A 20,852-nucleotide genomic window follows, 5' to 3' on the forward strand; every position below is an offset into this window, starting at 1 on the left:
TTTAGGGCCAAGTCCAATCTTTATCATAAGAATAATCCAAACTCCAGAAATCTAGCAATAGCAAGCTAGGGATCCAGCAAAATTAACAGCCATAACCAGCAAAAGCATGTGCAGCAGCAAGTGAAGAGGAAGCTCCCACAGACCCTCTAGAGGCTTTCCTATTTATACCTTCTCCAGGGTCCTCAGAATTAAACTATGTGCAGCTGGCAAAAATCATGTACCTCCTAGAGCAGAAGACAATTATAGTTAATGGCTGTGGACAAACTGAAGCAGTGTCATATCCAACAACTAAGATTAAAACAAAAAACGTATTTACATTACATAACTGGGTTTTGAAGGAAACCAACCCTCTCACTACAGAGCTCCAGACCTTTATGGAATATACTTTGTACCTCAAGTGGTTTCGAAATTTTCTGGCAACCCTTCTGATCTGCTTCCCAAGATATGGGATGTTTAATCTTCATTGTCAACTTAATTGGATTTAGAATTATCATGCAAATATTTCAAAGTATTCCCAGAATTGTGATCTGAGTAAGGAAGACCCACCCTGAATGTGGAAAATACAATCCCATGGGAGATGGGTGCCAGAATGAAAAAAGTGAGCTGAGCCCCAGGTCTCAGACCTGCCACCTTCCAGCCACCATTATTTTCCCACTATGATTGGCTGTATTCCTTCTTAAACCTTGTGCTAAAGTGAACTATTTCTTAAGTTCCTTTTATCAGGCATTCCTGTCATGGAACTATAAAAACAGACTAACGTACATTATGAACCACCATTTATAGCTACTTCCATTATTAGTAGTATATTAGGTTTTGTGGTGGCTTAAACAGCTATAGCTCCCGTAGACTCATGTGTGTGAATGCTTAGCCCATTGAGAGTGGCAATATGAGGAGGTGTGGCCTTATTGGAGTAGATGTGACCTTGTTGGACAATGTGTGTCATGGTGGCGGTGGTCTTTGAGGTCTCATATAAGTGCAGCCATGCTCAGTGTGACAGTTCCCTTCTGCTGCCTGTGGATCAAAATATAGAACTCTCAGCTCCACCTCCAGCATCATGTCTACCTGGATGCTACCGTGCATGCAACCATGATGATAGCAGACTAAACCTCTCAAACTCTAAGCCAGTTCCAATGTAATATTTTCCTTTAAAACGTTGCCTTTGTCATGATATCTCATCACAGCAATAAAACCCAAACTAAGACAGGCCTTAAAACTATTTTAGGTTGGTTGTGGTGGCACATACTAATGATCCCAGTACTTGGGAGGCAGAGGCTGATGCATCTCTGTGAGTTCAAGCTACCTTGGTCTACATAGAGTTACACAATAGACTGAACTACACAGTGAGATCTTATCTCAAAAGCCAAACAAACATTAAACTAAAACCAAAACCAAAGTCCAAAAGAGTTTTATCAAGTTAATACGATTTACTAGGTATGTTCATTTAAAACTAAAATACACATTTATTTATATATTGGGAAATATTTTTGAAACATAGTTCTAATGACATTATCCTGATTTGAGGATGAAGCAGCACCAAAAATAAGTACTCAGCTGTTTGATGAAATCAGATGGTAATCAGACTTCAGAAGCTGAATACATGTTACTTTTTCTTGAGGTGATGTGAGAAATTGGCTGTTGTTCATCTGTCTTGCTGTGCTTCAGACAATGACCTAGACATAGATATGTCTGAGTCCTTTAGACTTACCTGCAGGCCCTCCCTTATCTTAATAAGTAACTGAAAAACTATAGTGGGTTTCTAATGAGCTATCATTATCAATGAGACAAAATTCTGGTACTCTCAAGTGTGAAAAGATAAAAGGCTAGTCAGTAGACATGACAAATGTCATATCAGAGTTTAAGAAGACCCAGATGAGTTACCAGTGATACCTTTTAATGAAATAAGTAAAGGCTGTTAATGGGAGTAATTTTTGCCTTTATTGAACTTCAATAGTATGTGTGAGATACCATGAGTGCATGAGAGAAAATTTTCCTGTTTATTTGTACAATTTTATCTTAATTCTTCTATCCACAGACCAAGAAATGTAATTTTTTCTGATTTGGGTGCTGTATTATCAGCTCAGTTAATGAATACTTGAAACAATATATTTTCAGAGTGTTCTTCTCAAAGCAACCTGATAATATCATCTGGATTCAAGAATATAGCTCAGCAAATTAGTTTAGGGATCTCTGAGATAATAGGCTGGCAAATAAATATTAAGGACATTAATTAATTTTGACTCTCTGGTAAATACAAAGTTTTTTAAAGACCAACATATTCAAAGAACCTGTAGCATTTTTTTAATAAGCATTGCATTGTTGCTGTTAATTAAAGCAATATTTATAGATCTTTTTACTTACTGCATTAGAAACTTCTAAGGACAGTTTACACATTCATCACAGGCTTATTCATGAACCATTTTAGAGACATTGCTTAATTGTAAAGAGAAACTATGAGCATCAGTCTAGTTTGTAGTCTGCACAAGAAAAGTATTTAGTCTCAATACATGTTCAGCTTAATAGAAAGAGTGTCATTTGAATGACTGAAAATAATATAGGCATAACACACAAGGCTTCTTTGTTCCTTTTCTTCATAATTTTGTTTTCTCTTTAATGATATAATTAATCGTCTTTATAATTAGGCAGTATAGTAGTGGTATAGAAGTCACAACTTCTGTAATTTATACATTCCTTGTAGCATTTGATCACTTGAGAAGTATGTGTATAGGACATGTGTTACTGGTTTTATGCTCTTTTGTCTTGTTACAGCACTGTTTTTTTTATAAAGATGTTTTCAAAATCTACTTTAATAAGGGTACTTAAATGATTTAACCCCCTTAAAGCTCACTACCCACCAGAGGTAGTGGAACCAAAAGGTTAATAGGGTAAAGGAGGATGTGAACCTACTTAGAAGTAGTTCTTTGGGGCAAATCTATTCTGTGTTGTTGGGATATCCACAGTTCAGTTTACATGAATCAGCAATGGGAGTGCAATCCACTCATAAACACCATTCACAAATCATCTACAACAGTTCAATCTAGAAAAAAACTGAGAGGCTCTGCCAATCTACCAGACTCTATGGAAGTGGCTAGAAGCCACCAGAATACTACAACCAGAACAACACCAGATGTTTTTTGGTGTGTTTCTCTTTACGGAATCATGACAAACAATGATCAGCAATGAGTGACAAGGTAAACCAATGCCATACAGGGAAGACCAGCATCATCAAAGACCAACAAAGACACCAGCAAAGAGTAGCAAAGTGAATCAATACCACACAGCATATTCCATTGTCTATTGAGTTATATTTATATCCTCTCCAAGCATCACATGTTCTGTCAAGTATCCACTCTAACAAAGTATCACAAGCCCTTTCTCCAGGCAGCTTCCAGAAAACACCATGTGTCTGTTCTCAGCAAAACATCCTGTCACGTGTCTTCTACAACAAAACCCTACTCTCATAAGACAGTTTCCAGACAAATATCACCTAACAAAACTGAGTTTCCAAAGAAACCAGAAATTACCCCTTCAAGAAAGAGTCCCATGTATTCATGATAAGGTTAGAACTCATTACATAACTAAGAATGACAATCACCTTCAAAATACTGAGATTATAATCGTATAATATCATGTCTATCTTTGTAGTGATAATTTCAAATATAAAACATCCAACAGATGTAATTTAATTTGTTATTTTTGGAGTATCATACAGACTGGGCACATAATAAATATACTTTCTTGGAGAGATAAGTACTTTCATTCTATCCCAGAGATGAAGAAACATGGGTAATACATTTTTTTCTATAAGCCTGTATCACAAATTATCAAAGCCTGAACAGTAAGGCCAGAATATAAAGCTTAATCCAAGCCATCTCCACGGCATCATCATGCTGTTTCTTGCTTTTATGCTCTTCTACTTTGCTTCCCTTAAACCCATTAATCAAAACCACCTTGTTTTAATTCATTATAGGCTTTCACCTTTGTTTTCTGAGAAGGCAAAAGAAGACTAATATTTATTTATGTAGGAGTGCTGGCAGACAAGAACATGTAATTTGATGTAGAAAAGCTAATTCCTCCTCATGTAGCATAGCATTCTTTTTCAGTTAATTCTGCTCTATACACATGCACATATATGTATACACATATGCACACAAAACATGTCTATATTGTTATTTAGTTTTAAAAAGTTTTGTGACTGGACTCAGAAAGCTTGAAAAAAATTTAAGGGTTCATGAGGAGAAGGAGAAAGGGGAAAAACAGAGTTAGGGGGTTTAGAAGAAGAGAAGGTGATTTAGAAGGAAGAAAACAGGGAGAGAAAGAGATAGAAAATGGTGATAGAATGGCCAGATTGGATGAAGCAGACACAGTAGAAACCAAAGCCTTAGGAAACTGGGCTTACCATAGATCATTCACAGAAACATACACAAATATCCTAAAATCAAAGTGAATATCATTATAGACTGAATAGAGTTACTCCCCCAAATAATTGTTTCTGTCTCTTTAACCCGGGGCTATAATTATATAATATAATTATATATTATATATATATTATAAAGCAAATATAATTATATATTATATATATATATTATAAAGCAAACACAAAAGGTAACCATTTAAAATAAGATATACTTTAATTTTCTTGAGTATAGTAAACTTTTCACTATATAAATATGCATATCAAGTTTTTTAAGTGTTATATTATATAAAACTTTAAAAGTAAGGGCCAAATCTATGAACAATAGGAACACAGGAAGAAGGATACAGGTCAAAGTCATAGAAAACATTGTCAACAAAATCAAAGGAGAAAATCTTTTCACCAACCTAAAGAAGACGATGGCTATCACATTACAAGAATCATACAGAATACCAAATGGAGTGGATGAGAAGAGAATTCAGCACATCACATAATAATCAAAACACTAAGTACACAGAGCAAATAAGAATACTAAAATCTTAAGGTAAAAAGTTCACATGAGTTCAGCCTAGTGGTTGGGCCTCTGCATTGGTTAGTTGCTGGCAGGACCTCCCCAGGAACTGCCACACTTGGTTCTTGTCTGCAAGCTCCTCTTGACCACAGCAACAGTGTTGGGTTTGGTGGCTGCAGACATGATGTATCCTCAGGTGAGGTCATTCCACAGTTGGCCCTTCCTTCAGTCTCTATTCCATCTTTTATCTCTGTTCTTTCTTTGGACAGATACATTTCTGGGCTAAAAGAACTTTGAGATGGGTGGGTGGCTCTATCCCTCGACCCAACCCGGGGCTATGCCTATCTACTGGGGGTGGTCTCCACAGGTTAGCAGAGGTGAGTTGCAACCCCATTGGAAGAACAACATAGCCTGGCCTGACAACACCGTTCTCCCAGAGACTAGACCACCAACCAAGGAGTATACTGAAAGAAATCTTTGCCTCCAGATAAATATGTAACAGAGAATGGCCTTGCCTGACAGCAAGGAGAGGGCAGGCCCTTGAACCTGAGGAGTTTTGATGTCCCCAGAGTAAAGGGATGCTGGAACGGTGTGGTGGGAGAGTATAGGTGGGTGGGGAAGCACTCTCATAAAGGCAGGGATGGGGGAGGGCAGATATGGGATGGTGGGTGGTGTAGGGGTAACCAGGAAGTGGGATATAGTGGAATGTCAGGTTGTTAGAGGGGGTAACCAGAAAGTGGGATATCATTTGAGATGTAAATGAATGAAATGATTAATAAAAGTTTTAAATAAATAAATAGTCCCCATGACATAAAAGGGCAGATTTATTAATATAACTTTTATTTTTTCAATAGAGGTTCTCTAAAAGCCGGAAAGTTCTGGCAGTTGTTGTACAAACACTAAGTGACAACAAATGCCAGCCCAGACTACTAACCCAGAAAAACTTTCAGTCACAGCGGATAGAGAAAGAAATTCCATGATAAAAATCAAATTTAGGCAAGCAGTCTTTATTTATAAATCCAGCCCTACAGGAAGCACAAGAAGGAAAACTTCAATCTTGAGAGGCTAACCATGCCTCAGGAAACACAAAGAATCAATAATAATAGATCATCACATCAAAAGACAAGAGAAACAAAACAGCAACAACAACAAAAGCCACACAATCACAACAAAATAACTAGGATTAACAAACACTATTCATTGATAACTCTCAACATCAAAGGTCCTGATTCCCCAATAAAAAGGCATAGTGTAGCAGAATATATGTGAAGGCAGGATCCAACCTTCTGCTACATCCAAGAAAGATACTTTTACTTCCAGGACAGACATCACCTCAGGGTAAAACAAGGGAAAAAGATAATCTGAAACAAAAAGAAATAAGAAGCAATCTGATGCAGTGATTTTAATATCTGAACAAAATAGGCTTCAAAAAGAAATTAGTCAGAAAAGAGATGAAAAGTCAGTAATTAATTATTAAAAAGAAAATTGAGAAAGAGAATATTGCAATTCTCAGAACTTATGCACCAAATGCAAATGTACCCAAGTTTATAAAAGAAACACTACTACAGATTTAATAACATATTAGCCATCACACAATGATAGTAGGAGACTTTATTTCTAATTCTTGCCAATAGATAGGTATTCCAAACAAAAGCTCTGGAGCTAACTTATAAACCAAATGGACCTAACAGATATTTACAGAACCTTTCTAGTAAATACAAAAGCATATACCTTCTTCTACTATGTCATGCAGCTTTATCAAAATATGATATATATCCACATATCCAAATATCCACAAAGAAGGCCTCAACAGGTACAGAAATATTAAAATAGCAAACTGAACCCTATCTAGCCACCATGAATTAAAATTGACTACCAACAACAGAATCAACTGAAAGCTTAGCAACACATAGAAACCTAACTCAATCCTAAATAAAAAAAAATGGGTCAAGACAAATATTAGAAATGAAATTAAAATTTCCTAGTACTGAATTGAAATGAAAGTTCAACATATCCAAACTTATTTAACACAACAAAAGCATTTTAAAGAAGTGAGATCATAGCACTAAATGTCATGATAAATTGGACAGCTCTCTTAGTCATTTAACAGCATACATAAATGCTTTAGAACAAAAGAATAAATCTTACCCAAAAGGAGCAGATGCCAAGAAATAACCATACCCAGGGTCGAAATTAATAAGATAGAAACAAATAAAAATAATACAAAGAATCAATGAAATAAAGTTAGAATTTTGATAAAAATCAATAAGATTGACAAACTCTTAGTCAAATTACTGAAAAGGCAGACAGAGAAGATTCAAGTTAACTAAAAGGTAGTGAAAGAAAATCTAAATTAACAAACTTAGAGACTAACAGGGAGAGATAACATCATGACAACATACTTTAAAAACCTAAACTTCAGCAAATTGGAAAATCTAAAATAGAGAAACAACCTAGATGTCTACCAGTGGATGAATTGATAAAGAAAATGTGGTACATTTGTACTATGGTATATTGCTCAGCTGTTAAAAAAGTAAAATTTTCAGAAAAATGGATGAAACTAGAAAAAAATTATTCTGAGTGAGGTAACACAGATCAAGAAAGACTAATGTGATACATATTTACGTATTTGTGCATATTAGCTCTTAAATTGTTGATAATGAAAATACCATCTAGATAACCACAGAGATTACGTAGAGAGTAAGGGATTGGGATGAGAGATGACTCTTCCCAGGAAGAGAAATTAAAACAGATATCTATAGATAGATGGGGTTGGGGGTAGAATGGGAGGACCAAACAAGCGGGTTGGAAGAGAAGACTGAGTGAAGCAGTATAAAGAATAACAAATGAAACTAAGGGCCATTTGATGGATCGCGTGTAAGCCTAATCCAGTAGGAGCTTCCTATAACATGTTCATGTACAAAGGTTGTCTAAATGAAGTTGTCAAATAATGAGTGACACAGAGCCCCAACTGGACATCTCTCATCACCAAATGAATCTTCCAGTGCCAGAAATTGATCACATTTACGTGGAGTTATTGGTCAAAGGGTTTCATGGGAACCTCCAAACAACCCAGCCTGTTGCCAGAGCTGTTGGTGCCTCTCCACAAGCTGATGGCAAGGCCTGTTCCTATAGGTAGTATGCATAAAACTCATTGAACCCAGAAAAGTTGAAATGGTCCTTACCTAGAGCCATTACCCTTGTGTACTAGTATTTCCTGTACTGAAAGGTATTTTGTACACCCCCAAGGAGAAAGGTAAACACCAACTCAGCTATAAATGCTTTGATCTACAATTATAATCTGACAAAAAGTTATGCTGATACAAGAAAAGTGGCATAATGCTTGTGGGAATAACCAACCAATATTCAGTTTGATTTAAAGTTTATTTCATGAGATGGGACCCAGATTCAAAGTAGCCTGGGTGACCAAGACCAAAGACTAGAAAGGCCAGTGACATAGGGGATACTACTAGTCTGCTAAAGGAACATGCCATATACCTATGGACTTTAGGCAATGATGTCTAATGCATTCTTCTATATTCATAGAAAAGTGCCTTGTATTTTTTTAGTAAAAAAAAAAATGGAATAACCCTTGTTGGCAAAATGAATTTTCCTTATCAAAATTTTAGTTGTGTCACTAGTAGTAATATTCTGAACCCTCTTACACTGACAGGACTTTGCCTTCTTATATAATTGAGCTGGATTTTATTCCAAATCACCATACATGAATTTCTCACCTGTGACTGGTTTGGCCAGTCCATCACAGGTCACAGTCTTGGTCTCTTTTGAATGTTTTCTTTTATCAACTTAGATAACACATTTCCATAATTTGTCTGAGATCGTGGGAAATCACATTTTAGCTCCATATGAATCTATCTCAAATAATTTTAGGAGATTAGTTATTTCCATGTAATTTTTAGAGCTACTCATGTCTTTAAACTATTCTAGGAAGACACTCTTTGCAGTTACCATAATTGCTATTTCATTTTCTCTCATTACCAATATTTGTATCCAATATATTCAATGATATATAATTGGATTCATATACATCATCTACACCAATACATACGGATTATCTACATTAAAACACTACAGTGTTTTTCCTCATTTTCTCCTATTTGAATTTTCTTATTTTCCTGCTCTCTGATTTTCTTCCTTTTATTTCACTGAAACATGTAAAAATTAGGAAGAAAGACTATGCATATTATAATAAAATATGTAAGAAAGGAAAGACTATTTATTGAATACTAAGTGTTTTTATCTTAATTTAAACTAAAACAAGAATTACTGAGTTAGCAGGATGGCTCAGCACACAAAGGTGCTTACTGCCAAGCATGAAAATCTGAGTTCATTCCAGACCTCACATAGGAGAATGGATGAATTGACTCCTAAAACTTGTCCTCTAATAATCATATGCATGCTGTGGCACAGGTGTTGGGAACCGCACTAGCCCCACGTTCGGGTGGCCAAAAATGTCGCGGCCCGAGCAAAATGTTGAGGCCCGGGCTGCCCCACGTTTGGCGGCCACTGTATCCCGGTCCAAGCTGCTGCTCCAGTCCGCGGGTCGGGGTTCAGCAGGAGAAAGGGTGAGGGCAGACTCGAAGAATGGAGACCAGACAGAGTGTGTTTCAATCCCGTTTATTCTTCAGTCTCTCATCTTCTCTCCAAGTCCCAAATCCTAAATTCCTAGTTCCTAGTCCCTAGTGCCTCCAAGTTCCAAGTTACTTCTTCCAAGTTCTCTCCCAAGTGCCTGCTTCTCTGTCTCCTCTGTCTGCTGTGTCTGATTCTCAGTTCTGTTCTGTCTCTGCCTTTTATATGTCTCACTTCTAAGCCATGCCTTTTGGTCACACCTTTAATCATGCCCTTAGGTCTTGTCTCTAAATCTGATCTCTACTCTTCTAAGTCACACTCCTTTAATCTCACACACCTTTAATCTCACACACCTTTAATCTCACACACCCAAGGTATCTAAACCAAGATTATCAGAGTGTGCTCAGCTGTTGTAGGCTATTGTAATCCAAGTCTCATGTCAGGGTATATGGTTCAAGATGGCTGCAAAGCTGATAGCTGCTTTCTGCTAAAAGTCGGCCCCCAACACACAGGGATCCCTACATGAATACACAAACACAAGTGTGAACACACATATACAGAGACACACATACACCACACACACACACACACACACACACACACAAACAATATGGTGACTTTAGAAAGGACTGTTCTGTCTTTCAAACTAGAACTTGCCAAAAAATGATATACCTCTAGAGGTTCAGAGTATTACTCTAAGCCATGGTTAAATCATGTTCTCTTGCTTTAATCCTCATGGAAATCTTAAGGGTTTAAAGGGGTAATTGGTGAATGCATAGAAAGAGTTATTAACACATCGTATCATAACACAGGGCTTCTGCTTGACTCTTGCACTGAGAACCACATTTGAAGAAGCAGTCTGTACTTCTAGCCACACTGCAATATATCTTCGTATAACTTTTTCAACGTTTAGTGAAGTGCCATCTGCCCTGCTATAATGATTGGTTTTCACTAGGGGTTTTCTCTTTAAATAAGTCTGCAAGATGAAGGACTTTACATTCTAGCTCCTGTGAGGAGTTAAGAGGCCTGCTTTTATGTACCATCCTCTACCCATTGAACTACCTAGCCTTTCCAGTCTATATCACTATGCTGTTTCATGCTCACACTAATCCTGCATAATCCCTCTATATTCTTAGTATTAGCACTCAACAAGGGGTAATTGTTATACATCATAGTAAGTATAGAGACTGTCCAAATGTTACAAAGTTATAAATATAAAGATTTGGGTTTAAATCTTGGTTGTATGGCTCAGTATCTAGTACTACTTTAATTGTAGGATTCTTTGCTGTGTGCCTCAGACATTGCTTATTAGTGCTTAGCAATATCTCTGGTAAAAGTGGGAGACATACGACATGCTCACAGTAGCTATCTAATCAGTAATGCATGGTTTATGAACCCATTCCCAATTCTAGAATCAGTTTGTATCTCTTCTCTAAATTTCCCAGGAGAATAACACTAATTTGCGACTGTGTTCTAAGCACTTTGCCTTCAGTATATCATTTAATTTTTTTCCTCAACCCCATGAGAGAAAAGTACCTATGGTAATTATCTCTTATTGCTTCTGAGTCTTAGAGAATTTAAATGGAGCTATTCAGAACCAAACACCCAGTGAATGGTAAAGTCATAATTTAAATCAGATCTGTCACTCTAGGGCCAATGGATAAGTGGTCAATCCTCCTCAAAGTTCTGCTGACTCCATAGTCAGAACAAGAACCTGGTATTATGTTCAGATAAAAAGAGAACAGTATTGTTATTCCCACTTGTTCTCCATACTCTTTCAGGGACAAGCTATCTGAAATCTAAATGAAATTCAGCTCTTTTTTTTTTTTTACAAGTTTCTAGCTATTATTTACATAAGGAAATGGATTTTCATTTATTTTACTAGTGTTTCCTTCTTGTATGACTACAGCACAGTTTTCTTTATATTGTCAAGTTGGGAAATAAAATTATAGAAATGCTATTAGGCTAATTCATCCTTCCCAAGATATATTGATAAATAAATGGCACATATATGGGTCCTTCCATATGAGGAGTAGGAACTCAGAATCCTGCTTCTGCTTAAATTTGTTGCAAGTGCCAGCCAATACCATTTGTCTATTATCATCATGTGACTGAGCTATTCTTAATAAATCAGTAACTTTAGAAATGCAATGAATCTACCTTTGATTAGCATGCCAATATGGGAAGCCTTGTTACCATAGCTGATTAAAACATGCCACAATGGAAATTTTATAGGACCAAATATAGTACCAGTTAGCGTTAAAAAGAAGCAAGGAAAAGTGTGGAGCATAAGTGACTCAGTGGTCTGTTGTGGGTGGGTCATCTTGTATCAATCTTCTCTTGCCCATTATTGAGATAAAACACTTTTTTTCTGTTGAAAAGAGAATTTTATCTCAATAATTATTCTCAGAAAAATAATTTAGGAATAAAGCTATACTTTGGGAAAATTAGAAAGAAGGAGATACCAGGATTTAGTCACTGTAATACTCATAATCAATTGCAAATAAGAATGGCAGCCACTCTTTTCTATCTATATCAGATTTCACTTTCAAGATGTTTTGTTTAAGACTTCTGTTTTGGCAGTTTTGATGAACACCTTGTGCTCCAAATGTATTCCAAATGTGCCCTTGAAATATTGCAGAATTAAGTTGCAGCGAGTTCAGAAATCCAGGAGGACAATGGAAGTACAAAAAGAGAATGAGGCATTTCAACTGATGGTCACTATGTACTCTTCCACCTTAGAATAAGGGTGAGACAAAAATTACAGAGAGTGTAGAGACAGAAGTCTTATTGTAAATCAGGGAGAATTCTCTGTTTTGAAGGAGTGGTATATTGAATACCGTTTTTAAAAGTCATTATGCAGCTTTATTTTATAAGAAGAAGAAAAAGAGGAAAATTGCCACAAATTTAAACCTAAGAGTGAATTCAGATCATTTAATGTGGGAAATTGTCTCTTATGATTTGACCAGAGAGTAAATGAGCATAATTTTTTTAAATGGCAGAAGACTCATGAAAATAGAGATTCCTTTATGAGTATTAACTATCCTTTTTAAAAAGATATGTCAAATTATTATAATTTAATGCAATAATTCAATGAAATATTTTTAAATATAACACAGTGCTTTCTCATATCTAAAAGATAATTTAAGCTTTATATCTTTTGCTTATACAATAATGGCTATGAAATGTGAAGCATGTAATATATTGGTATATGCATACATATAATACATTTATATATATATATATATATATATATATATATATATATATAGCTTCCCCTGCAATAGGAAATTATCATTGTCACTTGAATGAAGCACAATTCAGTGTTGAATGCATACTACTTATACATGACATTAAGTGGTCACCAATTTTCAAAACTATTCAATTGCTCAAATAATTGTTAAAATTAGAGTTGAATATTACTGCGAATGCTGTCTCTGTTCTTGATAGTAGCTAATTAGTTTTCAAACATAAGAATCTTTACACATATAATTTCAAAATCTTGAAATTATAAAGCAGAAATAAAGTCCTGAACTGAGACTCTTCAGAAAATATTTAGGAAGAATAAGGAGTATTTAGAAATACTTTCTGAAAAGCAACTTTTAAAATATTGCACCCTGGTCAAACTTAATTGAACTATGACAGATTGTATAAGATCAGCTGAGAATCTTGAGATCTGATATATAAGTAGTAAGAAGATGTTAAGATAACAGATAGAAGCTGCTGGGCAGCTCTAAATCAAATAATCAAAGAATTTTGCTTTTGAAACTACATCACCCTGGATGCTATTGATCATTCCACACAGCTTTATGTAAGTAATGGACATGAACTAGTTTAATGATTCCCCATTAAATTCTAAATATGTCCTGGCAGTTGAAGCGCTAGTGCTTTTTCCCCCTGTAACAAATTTTTAACTGTTTAGTGTGTCTGCACAGACCTACTACTAAGGATTTTTCTAGTTCTTTTTTGCAACGGGTAGTGGTTAATTCAAAGACTGATAAATCGATAAATGGGTAAGTGTGGAGCATAAGTGGCTCGGTGGTCTGTTGTGGGGGGGTCATCTGTACCAATCTCTCCTTGCCCATAATTTAGAACATTTTGTGGACTGTTTCTAGAACCCTGTAAGAACTGGGTAGGTGTGAGGGAGAATGGTAAAATGCTGACTTCTGAATATAACGTGGCTTCTGTACACAACACCTCATCACAGCTGTGGTTACCTGCATAAGATGACTAGAAGCCAGTCAGAATTATAGCATGAATACAACAGGGACTTCATAGTTTCCAAAGCCTCATTGGCAGTTGGCAGCTGCTGAGAGAGGCCATACTCTCCGGAAACACAGCTGCCAGTAAGTTGTCCATGCCCCCCTGAATAGCCCTACACCTAGGTTCTTCTATATATAGGGTGAAGAATAAATACACTGATGTGCAATATATTCAATCAGAGTTCAATTTCTATCTATAAACTTGATTACATTTGCATCAATGAATGCAATTGCTGCTTTTCCTATGGCTCTAAATATTTGACTTTCAATGTCAAGTTAGAAGTTAGTATAGAAAAAGCTTGAGATTGAAATATACTCATTTACGTTTTGCATGTTATAATATTTAGTAGCTAAATTATAAAATCTAGAGTTGCATTTTCCAACTATATTAACTTGTTATTTCTTCACATCCAGGTTACAACCAATAGTTTTAATGTGGTTAACATACACTGAATTCCCTTTGTATGTAAAAGTCAAGATAAAAGACAGGGTATGTGTTTCTATTTGATTTAAGATAGCATGAAATAGTCTCAAAGTATATTATTAAAGAACAAGCCACTGTCTTTTTGTAGAAACTATAGGGGAAAGTCCAAGTATATGTTGGCTGTGTGAGCCACATAGAACTTTTGATTTCCAAATGATGAAATAAAATATCTTTGAATAAAATGTATACTCTAAAAGTATTTACTTGTGGCTCAAACAAATTCTGCTTATTTTTCCTAATCCGGTGGCACATACCAACTCCTTTGGGGGACTTTAGGAAGTCAACTTCCGTGTTATTTCAGTTCTTATTTATTTATCCTGTGAAAACTTCATGATGATGATTCTTGGGTCACATCCTTTAGCTATTTTTTTTTGTTTTGTTTTTCTCTTTTGTTTTGATTTCTTTTAGGTGGTAGTATTATACTTTTAGTTTTTGTTAGTGGTGGTCATGTATTGTTTCTGCTAAATTTGTTCCCTGATAATTTCACACTTGCATATAATGCATTCCGGTTACTCTCACCGTTGTCTCAGCCTTACCTATTTCTTTTTGAATCCCGTTAACCACCTTTCCTCTACAAATGTATTTTTTGTTTCCCATCCTTCTATTTTGTCTTATGACCCATTATATTTAATGGGTTTGGGTTTTTGAGACAGTGCAACCTCAAAATTGTTATAACCCTTCTGCTTCAATCTCCCAAGGCTAAAATAACAGGTGCATTCAACCCAGCCTTGCTACATATTTTTTTCTTGATGGATATTTTCAAGTAAGCCTTCATAAAGTATACTAAGTGAAAGAGGAAGGCTTCAGTAAGGAACACTTAAGTACAGATGTAAGTTATTTCTATCTTTTACCCAGCATGTCAGGAGATTTGAAAAAAACCTGCTCATTCTTTTAACAATAAACAAGCTGTGCAGCTGAAAAGTATTAGCTTTTTATGGCTCTACTAGACAGCCAAGAACACAGGAACTGCCACTGCTTCTGTGAGAAACAGATGGGCACATGGGCACAAAAGCTAGAAGAGAAAACTTTGGGTAAGAACCTCTGTGGAACCTGAGTAGGACATCTCAGCTGTGATTTTTCCAGGTTCAATATAGAAAACTTTAGGAGATGAAATTCAGAGAAGACAGTAGGGAAACATCTTCTCTGAAATCTTCATCAGGTTTCCACATAGAAGACTAATAAGAGTTCTCTCAGCTTTCACAAGGGGAAAGGGAAGGGGAATATAGTCATGGAAGCATCCATAAACAGTATTTCACTAAAAGTGTACTGACATAAGGGAAGAGAAATATTCCTCAATATGAAAATGTTGGGTTGATGTAAATGAGAGCGTACTGTTGGAAAATATGCATTTCTGTGACCCATGAAGTGCTAGGCACATATTTGAAGGAATGCTTGAGTTAGTTGTAATAAAATTTAAGTTCAAGGTCACCTACTAGGAAAGATGCTTTTATAAGTTATGCAATTAGTATATGGAGAAGATGAAAATTTAATTATATAAAATTATTAATTAGCTTCAGAATAGAGAAAGTGGATGAAAAATAAAACAGACACAAAACAAAATGAGTACCAAAATGCCAAAAGTTATTATAGATATTAAACCAGTACTGTCAGTAGTTCAGCTATAACAATAAAGATTAATAGTACAGATTCAGCAATCAAAATGCATCCACTGTCAGTGTGGAGTAAGACCAAAATATTATCTTTCAGACTGTATATTTACTATAAAGACAGAGAAACCAAAAATAAGGATGGACACTCATCAAAAGAACATGACAGCTAGGAAAAACATTCTGAAGCAAGGAGTATTATTAAGGATAAAGAAGATAATAATAAATAGATCAATCCTCCAAGAAAAAAAATAATCTCCAACATATAAGAATTTAATACCAGAAATTCATAGTTTTTCAAGCAAACCCTCATAGAAATTTAAAGAGAAATAATGACTCTGTTACTACAGCTGGAATAATCAAACTTGCTTAGCAATGGAAAGATCCAGCAGAAAGAATATCTGAAAGGTTATGCCTGACCAGAACAGTATATTCAATCATCTGGACCTGAAGTCATCTACAGAGGACTTCATCCAAGAGTGTCAGGCTGCCTGTAGTCTCAAATAACACAGAAACATAACAGGAGAAACACGTCATTGGCCATGAAACATAACAATCTAAAGAATTGGATTCCATATACACTCTGCTTTCTACTATCTTCCTTTGGTAGAATGGATATTTCACATAAAATCAAAAGTATTCTCCACTTTCTTTACATGTTTGCCTAACTTGAGAAGAACCCCATTTCTGTCAGTGATTAAAAGTCATGACTTTTAATTCTCTCCCTAATTTTCCATATTTTTCTCTATAATGTAACATGAATGTGATTACAAAACTTTTAATTACATACAGATTCAATAACAGCTTCTAAATACCTCATGAGTCAAGGAAGTTAAATTAACATCTTGACATATTTTAATTCAACACAGAATAGAAATCAAAATATTTATATTTCATTGACTACATTGGTTATAAGAAAGTTTGAACATTTGAAGAAAAGAGCAACAAGACTAATCTAAAATAAATTAAAGCTGCTTAAAACCAAAAGAAGAACATGGAAGTGTTAAATATGAATAGATATTAGTGAAATATATGTAATCAATAAAATAAATAAAACTACTCACAGCCAATCATCAGACTGAGCCAGGGGACACCAATGAAAGAGCTAAGAGAAGGACTAAAGAAGCTGAAGGGGATTGCAACACCATAGAAAGAACAATATCAACTAATCAAACCACAGAGAAGTTCCCAGGGACTAAGCCACCAACCAAAGAAGAATATACATAGAGTGATCCATAGCTACGTATATAGCATCAGTGGCATCAATGGGAGGGAAGGCCCTTGGTCCTGTAGAGAATTGATGCCACATCATAGCAGGGGATACTAGAGCTCTGAGGTGGGAGTTGTGTGTGGGTGGAGGAACACCCTGGTAGAGGCAAAGCGGAGGGAGCATAGGATGATGAGTTTGGAGAAGGGAAAAACAGGAATGAGAATATCATTTGAAATGTAAATGAATAAAATGATTAATAAAAATTTAAATAAAACTAAAACATAGTATTGGAAAGAATAAATAAAATAGAAAACACTCTCACTAAGTTACTTGAAACAACTAAAGAAAGCAGGAAGTCCTGCTATCAGAAGTGAAAGAAGGCTATTGATGCTGATCTTTGATAGTGATAAGCCACAAGAAAGTGTATTAAATAGAAAACAATTTATTAGATTTGTGTGGAACTCTACAAGCAACTTATCTGCTACCCAAGAAAAAAACACAGAATAGAAGAGTAGATTGATAAGTTTTGACAATGCTGTCAAACAGAAAACAAATTCAATTATATTGAATACAGAGAGAGAATTTTGACAAACAAATGCATCTGCAGTGCACAAACATTATTTATAGCTCAGTGGAGAAACATCTAATGTGTCTGGGACTCAGTGAGTGAAGTCATCATAGGAAATGCAAGGACATGAGTTAAGATCTCCAGCACTCACTTAAAAAACAGGCTCAGTAGCATATATTTGTAACCTAGGGGTCATGGAGACATAGGGATCCCTGTTGCTTGCTAGCCAGACAGATGAGCAGTGGACAAACTTCATGTTTAATAAGAGAACTTTTATTAAAAATGTAAGGTGGAAGACAATCACCTTTATCTCCCACATATGACTACATAGGCAATCACCTCTCTGCTACACACACACACACACACACACACACACACACACACACACATCAATAAATAATATAATATTTCTCAGAATTACATTCTGCAGCAAATGTGACCAAATCTTAATACTCTGGCTAGTGTAGAAGAAGAAATAAATGAAATAAGGTCCCATGTCAATTAGATACCAATACCCACTCTGTACTTGTCCACTATTAATAAAATAAAAAATGCTATGCCTTGAAAGTGAGATTGAAGGATAGTAGTATGTCTTCAGAATCCACACAGGGTTTAGTCCTTTGTAAAATGAACTCTGCATATCATGTGATTGTAGCAACCCCTTTCTCCTCAGAAGAATTAACTTCTATTTTGAGATGACTTGTGAAAGATAAATTCTATTTAAGTAGGGATGCCAGAGAGGAAAGAAGAGTGTTTGAGATGATAATGTTGTACTTGGTTTAACACATTCTGTATTAAATATATTGTCTCACTAAAACCCAATACTTTTCCTCAATCTTTTCTAGGTAGTGGTCGGCATTTCTTGTATGTCAACACTTCTCTCTCTGGAGAAGGATCTATTGCAAGACTCATTACCTCTCACTTCTTCCCAGCAAGCCTTGGAATGTGTACTGTTCGGTTCTGGTTCTATATGGTGGATCCCTATATTATGGGGATATTAAAGGTATGGAAGAAGATAGATTTGTGTCCATAGAAATATTCAACATGTGAGTTTAATTGCCCCTGTTGTAATGATGCTGCCAAAGTGCCCTCATTAACTTCTCATGTCTTCCTGGGGATGTGGGTCCTTGGCATACAGAACCCTCATTCATCTTCATCTGAGTTAATATTAAGCTCACTGATGTCTGCCACCTGAACTTAATTATGCCATTGGCTATTTATAAGATAATCTGTATTTTAAAAAAGTAGTCTGAGTAGATTTTACATGTACTTAGCAAATAAGAACTTTCCTAAGGACAATGAGGAAATGTGACACTATAGGTAACAATCGAGAAATCTCATCTCATGCAAAATAAAATTAGCCTTGCAGTCTATCAAATAAATCTGAAAGATAAAACAAATCAAAACAAAATTAAAAAAAGAAAGAAAGAAAAGCAATACCAATTATAATAACTGACAGGTTCTCTTACCAAGTCAAAACACAATCATACAAAGAAAGTGAAATATTATCCTGACTCAAATGGAAACCAGTAGAATCAAAGTAAGTCCATTCTAACAATTAAGGGTTACACATGTTAGTACAACACCTTGATACTTTGGATTTTTCCATAAGTTTTACATTCAATATAGAGTAATTTGGGACAATAGCTTCTGGTTGTAATAAATTCCAGGAAGGTAACTTCCTGGTCATCCTCCATTAATTTTTCTATTCTGTGGTGATCTGTTACTCATGAAAGCAAACATACTTTACTTACCAACATGATTCAGCATCACCCTCCATTTAGAACACATACCTAAACATGCTTTGCTGAAGACTTGGTTAGCTATCTGCTAGGGGTTCCCAACTATATAGCCCTTAGTATTTAGTTGTGTATCTGCAAATCGCCTCTAAATTACAAAAATTGGTCTCAGTCTTTATGATGCCATTCTGTGAGATGACTCATGGTTTTTTAAATTAGAGGTTAGCAGTATAGAGAATGCTTCTGTATACTGGGCAGTCTCCAGATAATTCCACTGGAAAGGAGATTGGGGAGGAATTACCAATCAAAATGATAAAGGGTAGTGACAACGATGATGATGGTGGTGGTGGTGGTGGTGGGGATGATAAGGACATTCTTTTTTCTCTGAAACATCTTGTGGGGGACTGATTAACATGGGTGAATTTTCTTGGGTCTTTCTGGTTTTTCTATTTAGTTTAACATTTCAGATTTTGTTTTCTAGTTTAGAAGTTGCAAGGCATAGGACAAGATTGGAGTTATTTGATATATTTGAGAGCAAGTTTCCCAGAAGAGGAGAGAGATTTGAGAGAAAATTACACATGCACACACATTTGTCCTAAACAGAAAGAGTGACAGCGAGATCTGCTTTGTCTAATCCTGGATCCTTCTTTACATGAGCCAGAAACTTCTCAGAGTAACAAAGTACTGGAAGGGTTATGGTCAGCACAAAACCCAAGTGTATGAGTTTTCACCAGATGACTTTGATCTCCCAAACCCTCCTAATACCATTGCTTAGTTGTAGAATTCAACATATGAACTGGGAAAAGCCATTAGCATTCAGTATGTTTTAAGGAAACAAGTTAGATGGTATCAGAAGTTTTGGCAGATACCGTGATTGATTTATCATGGACTATTAATGTACTCTGGAAATCAGTAACTACCAATGGCAAATAGGATGTCTAGCATATTGAGATTATTTTCAAACAAAGTATGTCTAAGTTGTATCACCATGTTAATATGGTTCATCAGATAAGACTAAAGCAATCAATATGAATTTGTGAGGTTCATAAAATCAAGTAAAATTACACATGATCTTTCCTGCTAAATTATGAAGAACAAACCAAACTACTGCAACTTATCCCAGGCTTTGAGTAGAAGAACACATGAGAAAAACAAATACTCTTGATGACTAGGAACCCTTCAGTAGCTTTTAATAGTAAATGTAAAATAATCAGAATGTTAAAAATGGTTATACAGTTATCAGCAAACTTTGATACAAAGACAAGACATTATAGGAAAATACCAGCATATATTTAGCTGATTATTGTATATTTTCTGGCTGTTAGGATAGAAGAACTTAACCAGGTTATTGTCTTTCTATCTTTTAGATACATATTCACACATAAAATTTAAATCTCAAATAAAAATCAACAAGGTCTTCTTTTAATCCATATTGCCAAAGAGCCCAAAGAGATACCAAATTATTTTCTT

General features: G+C 35.5%; 1 protein-coding gene across 1 annotated transcript in view; it reads left to right on the plus strand.

Moving 5' to 3' along the window:
- The window catches only part of Malrd1 (MAM and LDL receptor class A domain containing 1), a 665,455-nt gene that overhangs the window by 483,181 nt on the left and 161,422 nt on the right, over positions 1–20,852 (plus strand). The window contains exon 31 of the mRNA XM_034509650.2: positions 18,489–18,646. Within this exon, the coding sequence (XP_034365541.1) occupies positions 18,489–18,646 (158 nt within the window). The remainder of the gene's footprint in view (positions 1–18,488; positions 18,647–20,852) is intronic.

Source organism: Arvicanthis niloticus, chromosome 8 (genome assembly GCF_011762505.2).
Source record: "Arvicanthis niloticus isolate mArvNil1 chromosome 8, mArvNil1.pat.X, whole genome shotgun sequence".
NCBI lineage: Eukaryota > Metazoa > Chordata > Mammalia > Rodentia > Muridae > Arvicanthis > Arvicanthis niloticus.